Source organism: Mercenaria mercenaria, chromosome 5 (assembly GCF_021730395.1).
Source record: "Mercenaria mercenaria strain notata chromosome 5, MADL_Memer_1, whole genome shotgun sequence".
Lineage (NCBI taxonomy): Eukaryota > Metazoa > Mollusca > Bivalvia > Venerida > Veneridae > Mercenaria > Mercenaria mercenaria.
The window spans coordinates 88,796,387-88,807,511 of record NC_069365.1 but is presented as its reverse complement, the minus strand read 5'-3'; the positions used below and the strand labels follow the sequence as shown (position 1 = coordinate 88,807,511).

At 34.2% G+C, this 11,125-nt stretch overlaps 1 protein-coding gene across 2 annotated transcripts; it reads left to right on the top strand.

Annotated features, from left to right (window-relative positions):
* Nucleotides 1–3,761: 3,761 nt before the first annotated feature.
* Nucleotides 3,762–9,700, top strand: LOC123559208 (embryonic protein UVS.2-like). 2 transcript variants are annotated; one of them, XM_045351022.2, is made up of 5 exons: nt 3,763–4,000; nt 4,804–4,968; nt 5,223–5,313; nt 6,176–6,300; nt 7,474–9,700. In XM_045351022.2, exons 2-5 carry the CDS (start codon nt 4,875–4,877, stop codon nt 7,641–7,643), a joined length of 480 nt encoding a protein of 159 aa, XP_045206957.2. In that variant the 5' UTR covers nt 3,763–4,000; nt 4,804–4,874; the 3' UTR covers nt 7,644–9,700. The 2 variants fall into 2 exon arrangements, with proteins under 2 accessions (XP_045206956.2, XP_045206957.2); XM_045351021.2 differs by having other exon boundaries at nt 3,762–4,968.
* The last annotated feature ends 1,425 nt before the right edge of the window (nt 9,701–11,125 follow it).

Below are 11,125 nucleotides of genomic sequence, written 5' to 3'. Positions count from 1 at the left end.
TCAAAGTTTACTTCCATAACAGATGCAAGTTGTCTGACTTTACTATCAGTCGACTCATCTTTATTTTGGACAGTGACGTCATCACCGTTCTCCGATGACAACTCATCGTTGGTAGCCTCGGGTTTCCCTTGCATGGACTCTGTTATAATGGATAGTCCCTCTTCGGGAACACCTCTGATTCGCAGGCAGTTCCTACGGCTATATTGCTCGGCGTCATCAGCTTTCTGTTCAAGCTGATCAACACGTGCACGTAATACCGCATTTTCGGTTTCGAGATTTTGGATTTTAGCGTTCAGGCCAGCCAAAACACCATTAACAATAGCCTGAACTTGGTTTTGCTGCTCTAATTTAAATTCCTCACGAAGAGTACCCTTTAGAGCGTTGCTTATTGCTATAATGTCCTCACTTGACAACACAATATGTTGCGGTTCACATGTTTTAGACTTTTTTTGTTCAGCATCATCAAGAGGCGAAGATAGTTCTCTTTTTTTATTTACCGATATAGGTGTTGCAGACGTGGAACTGTTCAAATTGTTCATGTTGTTTTTATTGCTTGTTTGTTATTGTTCGTTATGTACTGGTTTCAAACTTTTTATGCTCAGTATAGTTGTAAAATATTTCGTGCGGGGGAGGTCTCTAATCACAACTTTCACGATTTTCACGTGGCAAATTCAAACAGGTGAAAAAATATATCTTCAAAATTGTCAGTACAGTAGAAGTAGTTTTGAAGTCACAAGTCAATACTTCAAAGAAATATCACTTCAATTCACAGTTCTTACATTTATAGAGACCTCCAAACCGCTAATTACTCCATATTTCGGATTTTCTTTCTGTTTACATAAAATTGACTACCGCCATGACCGGAACCGGAAAACTTGTAAATTTGGTTTGATATTTGACTTTATTTATTGTATCAGTGAAAAGTCGATATTTCCACCTCTGTATCCTTTTAAATGGTATTTGCTCCTTTTATAAAACACTACTTTTTGGTGTTTTTTGTGACTTTCAAACCTTATCAGGCTGGACACGCTTGATTCTGTCTTTGCGACCACTGTAGATCATGATCAGCGCAGTCTGATTAAGATCTGCACTGTTGGCCATTCAATCAGTATCTTTTTGGTAAGCATCACGTTTGACAGTTAACGGTACTGTCCAAATTGAAAGATGAACAGTCAAGTTCATTATAGAAATTTAGCAGGGTAAGGGGTAAACATGGGTGGAATGAAATGACGTCTTTGCACACGTTGATTTTATTGAAATATTGATATATTATTGGTCTAAATGTGAAAAAAAATCATTAACGTACTTTTAGAATTATTACAAATAATACCAAAAAATATCGGGGTGGGTACTGGGGTTAGGGGCATTAAACGTGTAAAATTACAATTACCCTTGTAAGATAAACATGTATCAGGCCAAACAGTTTATAGTTTTAATTTTAGCGTTTGAATCAATGAATTACAAGGCATGCAGCTTCTTCTAAATTTAGATATTATTTCAGTATTAGAGTAGTGTAGCTGAAATTGACGAATTATTAATCAAATAAATTTCTCATTTAAAACCATTATTCTCATTTCATTAGAAAATGAAAGGTATTTTTGAACTTCATGCTTAACAAATCATTTTGGAATAACACTTTAATTTTCTTTCTTTTAATGAGGAGTTTTACTTTTGGGAAATTAAATTTTATTATGCATGGCTTACACTTGTCATTGTGACAATATGATTTAGAAAAGTTCCAGAGGAACAATCACTCTAATACGAAACTGCTGTTCTTGTCATTTTTCGGGGTGTTTTAACAGGACAGAAAACGTGTGTTAATAGAAATATTTTCGCGCTCAAATGCTGTTAAAACACATTTTCATATATGCGCGTTCCATGACAAAGCGTAAACGTATTACGGCCTCAAACGTATAATTCGAAAGGAAATGACGTCAGTGTGAAAAAAAAAACAAAACAAAACATTTTAATTCTCAAGGACATATTATCCATGATTTCTCTTTTATGCCCATTGATAAAGTAACTAATCCTTGGAAAAGGCTTTTAAAAGAGACTTCCTGGATGTATCGTTTGGGCACTGTGTCTCCACAAGGAATGAATTCAAAAATTCTGTATTAATGCCTTTCTGAAATACTTGTTATATGCGTATATATTATTACTGTGTATGTATTCTATAATCAGTTTTTACTGGTGCCTTTCCTTTATCATTGCGCTTATACTGCATTTTTTCACCAGTATTTATGTATCATACTATGATCCTGTTTATGATTTTTACGCCAAACTCTTTGTTTAATTTTGACGTTGTTGTCATCGACGTCGTTTGACGTTGACGTCACTTCCTTTGTTATGTTTATTTTGAATCCTGAAGAAGGCTAATGTAGCCGAAACGTTGGTTAAAAATAAAGTGACTTGTTTTAAAAAGTTTTTGTAGTTTTGACTACTTTTAATACATTTATTATGAAAAAAAAAACCCGAAGACATTCCCGCGCATTTCATTGAAATTTAATGACGTTGCGAGAAAATATATTCATTTATTATTTTTATGCGTTTTATGCTACAATAGAGTTAGCGCATACTCTTTTTGTGTTGTAACATCTTTAGAATCCCTCGGGAAACATTGGTTCCCTCGCTCTATCGAGCTCTGGCACCTACCAATCCCTCATGATTCTGCAGATGTTATAACACGGAAGAACATGCGTTATCTCTAGTCTACATAAGAGATAAAGGTGGTACATTATAAAATAATATGAACTTAGGTGCTACCTAGAAGGCAGAGCTCCCTTGAAAAATCACCAGTGCCCCTTGAAAATTAAAGGAGTGCTGCTGGAATGACCTGGAATTATGGATCCGTTTTAGGAAGTTTATGTTCTTTAAGATCTATCAAAATTTTCATGAATTAATGATAATTCTGATTTCTGAATGAATATCTTAGAATGCATTAAGATTAAATCTAAAGAAAGTTACAGTTCTTTTTAGAAAGAATAATGTGTCCAACTTTAAGGCAAAATACTGCTATGATAGACCTCTGGTATGGGAGAATGAAAATCATTTACATGTACAAAGCTTGTTTAAAAACCAAAAGACTAGCTTTGTACATGTAAATGATGAGAATTTTACCCAGAGAAAATCACTTTTTTGCCGAAATTCTCGAAAACTTCTGTTTTATTTACTGAACTGCGAAGTTAACATTTTTATGGTTAATCTTTTAGCACAACTGATACAGATTAGGAATGGTAGTTACTAGTAGGAGCCTTTTTGATGTTTATTGATAATTCATAGTCAATAGTTTTTTTCTAGTAATAAACTCTGGTCAGTGATTTTTAAGCTTGTGGATGAAATATATGTTAACAGGGAGAAGAGCATTTTGTGCTTTTCACAGTTCAATGCCTGTAAATTTTGATCCAAAAACCTTTTTTTTTTTAAAAAAGTTTTATCTACTGACTACTGTAGGCTACAGACAGTACTACATTGGAACCTGATATCACTAACAAAACACTTGTTAAATATCACATGAATGACTTTATTGTTTTTACAATACGTTCAAAACCCATAATAAATAAAATAAGAAAAAACTGAAATAAAAAAGAAATTAAAAAAAAAGACGCTTCTGGTGAGGATCGAACTCCCGACCTTTGGATTTCAACGCGACCTCGCTAACCACTGCACCAGTGTGAAAGTATGACGTCATCACCACAAATATAAGTATATATAATAAACTTCAGTTGCGGCAGCGTGACGAAAATCGTTCCACATAGAAAATATTGTATTTTACCTTTCTTTCTTCGTAGAAAATGTATTTAGCACTAAATTCTTATTATCAGGCGCTCATTTACATTTTTATTCAACGTTCAAAGCAGTAAGCGAAACGCTTTTGTCAACTGTAAACAGCAAGCGTCTATTGACGTCTTACTGATTAATTACTATGAGCATTGCGTACTGCAAGAAACCCGAACAACACCGATTCCAAAAACTTACCACGAATTTTCAACTCGATAGTAATGTCTGTACACAGTTTTATTCATTTTCTTTTTCACACGTCTAACCGAAGTGATGAATTGTGTATGCTGTATCAATGAACATACACAACATTTTATTTAACGACATTTTTGATTATCATTGGGAGTTGTAAATTAATCTTAATGATGATACTTAATAATATCATTTTCTCAGTAACCATATATATAATCAAACAAACCCACACCTTTCGGGAATTGTAATAGCACCGAACCATGCGGACCGTCAAGTCAAATGAGCCGTGCCATGAGAAAACCAACATAGTGGGTTTGCGACCAGCATGGATCCAGACAAGCCTGCGCATCCGCGCAGTCTGGCCAGGATCCATGCTGTTCGCTAACAGTTTCTCCAATTCCAATAGGCTTTAAAAGCGAACGGCATGGATCCTGATCAGACTGCGCGGATGCTGGTCTGGATCCATGCTGGTCGCAAACCCACTATGTTGGTTTTCTCATGACACAGCTCAAATTAAGTTGTACAAACGCAGCATGACCATTTATGAGTATGAGTATTTATTATTCAAAATACACTTACAATATTAGTTAGTGCAATGAGTTATGAAATACATATCTAATTATCTAAAACGTTTTCATCATTCTAAAAAGATCTTTCAAAGTGTGCAGCTTAAAGTGTTAGAAACGATGGAATTTCTTTGCTTCTTATTAAAGTCATTTTTCCATTTATTATTATGTTTTGACTACCTAAGTACAGCCGCTGCTCAGGAATCTTATAAATACGAGAGGCTATATGTAAATAAGAGACTGCCATATCCATTCGCTACGTTTTCAGATATATCCTCAATACAGTGTATAGCAGAGTGCAGTCACACGGATAAATGCGTGGGTTTCACGTTCAATCAGATGAGTACACAGTGCGACCTGTCCGAACACTATCTACCATTTGCAGGGAATTTGCTTGAGAGTCAGGCTGGAGCTAGCGTCTACTATCCTAAAGGTACCGGTCATTTTTATTTCATATTTTCAACACAGTATGTTTATATTTATCCCTACGCCTACTTGAAATGTAACTTTTATAATTCACATTTAATTGAAAATGCCTCTAATTTCTTAAGATTAATTTCACAGGACAACTATAAACTTCTCATGTTTATCTCGTGTAGAAACGTTTCACAAGTATAATGCATTTAATTCTTATTCAAAAGACTCTAATGTAAATGTGTTAAAGTTTGTTGTAACTTAATTTTACAGTTCTGCAGTGTAACCTTGTCTATTCAACACATTTGGCGAGCGGGTCCATTAACACCATCACGTCTCCAAACTACCCAGGCTACTACCCGCAGTAAGTGCATACTTAATTTCCACATCCACCGACTTAAGAAATAATTTATAGCAAAAGAGTGCTTTAACACTATTTATGCACGATGGGTGGTTATACGTCGGGCGTATTAATTGCACGAGTTCGCAGCCCGAGTGAAATTATTTGTACGATGTATTACCGCCCTAGTGTATAAATACAAATGTAGTGTTAAAACATTCTTTTGCTATAAATTATTTGGATTCTAATATGTCCTTAATCTAAAACAGTAGATAAAATATAGAAGCGCTCTTTCTTTGTCGCAACAACAACTTTGACGTCATTCTAGCGTAAGAGTGTTCTAACAGGGACAAGCATATTAGAATTATTGTTTTGAAATGTTTAAGGAATGCAAATTATTCGTTTAAACAACATGTGCTGCCAAATATGCCTTATATTCAAACATAGGTTAACGGCTAAGACCATATTTACAAAAAAAATAAAATAACACTAAATGTTAGAAGAAAAGAATTGTTTTACATGATAGTTGATTGGAATATAAAACACATAAATTTCTGTACAAAAGCAGATATATGCATAGAATTCTAGGTAAGGACTGCATACAGGGGCCACACATTTTTCTTTCATTTTAGCGCCTTTAAAAACACCATTTTCAAAGGGTTTCGTTATTTGGAACAATAAAACATGCGTAATAAAAATAGGATCAACTGGGTTCTGGATGTTCCTCTATTCGTTTGATTTTTCCTCGGGGTCTGTATGTTTTATTGTTTTTTTTTTTTACTTATTCTGTATATATTTTTATCATGTGCACCTTCCTTTAACCATTTACATGGAATTTCTGTATGAAATACATAAAATACTTATCTAAAAACTTGTTGTTTTTTAGCAATATGGACCAGTACTGGTTGATTGTAAAACCAACAAGAGTTTCCACCCTTGAGATAGAATTCCAGCCGATTGATGTGGAGCTTTCAGATGGTTGCGCATACGACAGTGTCACCTTTTATAGTGGTAAGTTATAACATCTTGTTACTACGTGTCTCTCCATGAAGTAATTTACCGGAATGAACGTCATTGACAAGTTTGTATTTCCTGGGACAAGACATTTTGTTTTCTGTAATGCCCAGGGCAAAAATATCCATTTATTTATCACGCTATGTAATTGTTTATGCCATCGCTACAATATTTAATCAAAGGGGTACATCACATAAAGGTTTCGAGGTGGTCTGGGCTGTAGTTACCCCTTTCTATAGACAAGGGCTCCAGCTGCCAAAATGGCAATTTTTGTATATGGTTATTATCAACTAGAAGTCTCAATTGTTACGTTAAAATTCCAGTTGATACGCCCTCATACTGCTTAAATGTGCTGTGATTATTCCAGCCCATCTCAACGGGACGGAATTATGATTGGATTTTTGTTTGAAAGCAAGGAAAACGACAGGAGCTTTAACCTTTACCCTGCTAAATTTGTCACTTTTCTCTTTATATATAAAGCGGGAATGTTGAAAATCTTCTTGTCGGAAACTGCTAGTCTGATTTCGAAATTATTTCACAGAAAAGTTCCTTGCGATGCTTAGATTATTTAATCATTCAGATTTGCCAAAACATGACCACTAGAGTGCGTGTTTGATTCTCCTTATTTGCTTCGAAGGAAAATTTAAAAATCTTCTTGTCAAACACTGCTGGACACATTTTACAATTGTATATATTTTAAGTATTTAAGAAATATTGCTTGGCCGAATATTCATATGTTTATTTCATTATATCATCTGGTAACAAGAAAACCATATTGAATGTAGCGAAATATGTAAACGAATTTAAAGCGGGTAAACTACTTCTTAGTTAAGAAAATATCTTTTTTTAATTAAGTTGTTCACGTTGTCAAAACGTTTAATGACAAGTTCAATTTTAAGACAGTTTTTTGTTTGTAACATTCTAACCTACGACAGAAAAAAATCAAACATGAACGAATTGATTTTCTACGGAAACAGTGCTTTTCTTCATACATATATTTTGTAAGACATTAATACTGTGGTGGTTATTGGTCGTCAGTGTATATGATTTTTTTTGCATGCCCTTAAGTCTAACCTGGATACAAAATAGATTGTATTGCCTACGTTTCATGTATTTTTTATTGCACGCAAGATACCAAAATTAACATACAATTGTATTTCTTTCTTTAAGGGTTCTGTCCGAGTGAGGAACTGGTGATAAACAGAGTGTGTGGCGCAGCAAATTCTTACACGTTTCCTGCCTCCAATACCCTCCACATTCTTGTTCGCTTTCTCACAGATTCGGACAATATCAACGACGTAAATCATGTGGGTTTCTCTATAAAGTTTCGAATTCTCTAAGAATGTAGATGGTTGTCTTTTTCATATCAGTCAACACACGAACTCTGTAGAGTGTAATCCACACTTCAGACACTTTCAAACATTCTACAGTGCACTTTCATGAAAGAAATGCTATTAATTATAGTGGCTGATTTCTGCCATTTCGACATTTTGTTCTGTCGCAGCGACACAACGACAAACGTCGTTATGGCGCCCCGGACGAAAAAAGTACTTAGTTAAAATTTCTATTTTCATTTAGTTGTGAGACAATAATATCTGCTGTGGCATAGCATATATGTGTTTTGTCATATATGAAGGTTTCGAACAGGCTTTTGATATAAACAGATACCTTTACTTATCGAAAACGTGTATAGTGTTGTGATACTGTTTAGTTAATGATTCCTTGCGTAAAAACTACTTTTTTCACTGGATCCGCCTATGTATCAACGGGAGAAAAATCGTGTGCTGTTAATTAATACATGACTTAAATATATTTGTATATATTATGTATATGTTTCTGCACAGATTGACATCTGGTATCTGCGTCTTGTTTCTTTCATAAAAACCTCTCTTTTAGCATAAAAGATGCAATCTAATCCATAGAATGTTTTGATGTATCAGTTACCAACGCCAAATGCACTGCTCCCAACACTATTCGTACTCACTTCTCCCCTTGTTTACTCCCCTTTTAGAAGTCGGCGTCGATACGTGCGCGATTGTTTGTTTTTAGGAATCATATTAATGATTTTGGTTAGTCTCTCGGTATGTTTTAAGCTCATTTCTCGAAGAATTTATATAAAAAGCTTGAAAGCTTGTCACTAAGTTCGTACTCATCCGTACTCGAAGTGTGTTCATACTCAAAATAACTCGAATGTAAATTTATTATTCTTGAAAACTGTGCTCCTGTTTACCAAATCTTTAAGTAATATGCAAAATTATTGGTAATTACATGTTTCTAATAATGAGAGATAACAAAATCGTTTAAAAATTCATGTTTCTTATAGTGTTATTGATTTCTGGGCCCTGGTTATGGATATTTAAAACATGTTTACCGTTTCCAAGAACAACAGAATAGTAACTAAAATGTACCGGAATCGCAAATGAAAACAATACATTTAGTCGTCGTGTTATATTTTCATGCAATAATAGCGATTTGTTTTGTGCATTAACGTCTGCAGAAGCCCTTGGGATATGTTTACCTTCGGTCTCGGTCACAAACATTCCCATGGGCTTCTACAGACGTTAATACACTAAAATTTGTGTAGTATCCCTACATTATGTTTTGCTTTTAATGTTGCATTTTTGTTCTTGCCATTTAATGTAAAACTTCATGTAAAATTTTAATGCCATTTTACAATTTTGTATAATTGAGGCATTAAAGAACTAAATTAAACAAATCTATAAGAAGATCTTTTGAAACATGGAGCCGAACCAAGAGAAATGACCGACAGAAGACTTGGTTTGGTTGAATCTGTTCATGTAAGGTAATTAAAAAAATATTGAATGAATTACATGAACTCAAAGGATAAAAAATGAATATAGATAAGAGGCGACATTTCATTGTCTGATAGCAGCACTTATATAACACCAAACTGTCGACTTTAACAGTTATATCAAGATATACTTGGAATGAAAATGTATCTTCAGTACTCAGAAAGAGAACGCCACACTTTTGGTGAAATCTACGTCCGTTCGAAAGTATAATTATGGGCTTAAAATGCATGCATTGTTTGTTATAACATATTCTAACACTACTCGATTTATTTTCCTGTTAAATACGAAGGCTGACATTGTGTGTTATTATTCAACAGTTCACTGTTTGTAGCGTCATAGCGTCAGGTTTTATTTGTTAGAATTATATCTCAAACAGTGGTTTGCTTTTGAATAAAGTCATTGTCATTCTGATGCGTATCAGTTTATCACCAGGACCGCACCGTCGTGATATTATTCCAGCGCATCTGTACTCCAAAAATTATTTTGTTCACCTAATATTTCTTAAATATTATTATTGTATTAAACAACATCGTCATGCACATACTTTCGTATACTACCTTCTTAATAAACTTATTGTACTTGCAGTGTACTTTGACTGATTTTTTAATAGCACTTAAATGTAACTTATAACTTATCCTTCCCTAAATTGAACCAGCTACCTCTGAATCGGCAGATAGTTCAAGACACGAATCGCCTCATAGTTATGATAAATGGCCTGACACCTAGGTCTTATGTATTTCATATTAATATATACAACAGCGATTCATACCGTGTCGTTTTTCATTGACAAAGATCTAATAGAAAGGCCATGCTCTAAGAACGTAGCCATCTCACACTGAAACTCGACAGCTATGTATGTGCATGTATGAATCTATGTGTGCGTGATTGTGTGCGTGCATGCGTACATGCATGTGTTCATGCGTATGTGCAAGGATTCTAAATCTGCCTAATACAGATTATAGAATATGCCTTCAGACAATGACCCCTCATCTGTCAACGCTACCGCCACGTCTCGTAAACGGACGGCTTGTCCGCCGTGTCCGATTGTGTTGATCGTCTCAGTTGGTATCCTCTTCAAGTCAATGAAATGTCTCTTGAAGTTTTGAGTGTTTGATTTGTCTTAATCAATGTGATCTTTTATACGATAACGTGAGTAAAAGAAACAAAGACCATGACCCAAATGCAATAGCCACGTGCTAAGAATGAGGTCCCATCAAAAGGTCAAGTAAATAATATAGCAGAATAAGGTAAAAACACCATTAGGGAGTTCTAATTGTTTAGCTGTGCCTTAGTCCTCTCTCCTAATACCCACCAGTTCAAAACCTATGAGTTAACCAGGCAGGCGAATCTCTAATCTTAACTTGAGGCACTATCTGTAAACCAAACAAAATACTCACGTAAATATATATAATATTTATGAATGTGAATTTTATGTTGTAATATTATTAAAAATAATAATTTAATGAACCCTATGAAACTACGCACTTACTCAACAACACTAATTTGGGCCCAATTAAACAGGACAGAGAACAAATATCAAAGCAGAGAAGTCACAGATGCTTTAGATATTTATAACTTGTCCCTTCAGACGCACGTAATTCGTTCTAGTACTGAGCACTGACATGATATAATAATACTAGATCAAAAGCAATAAAAAGAAATTTACAGATCATATTCACTGAGAAACATCTATTTATTAATATTAAAGTGATTCGTCAATAGCCGTTAAGTAAAGCATGTATGATCATAACCGTTTGATATTCCTTAATGTATCAAAATGATCAATTATTTAACATTATGAAATTTATAAGAACTAATCCCTGAACTTTACTTCCGTTTATACTGTGTTCACATTATAAATGTGTCGTACAATAACATTCAATGAGATATATCCGTTTATATATATCAATGTAATTCGTTAAAAGCTGTTAAGAACGTTTGATCATCGTCGTTTTCAAAACCATTATGATAACGCTTGATTATTTAATGATATGAAATTTATAATAACT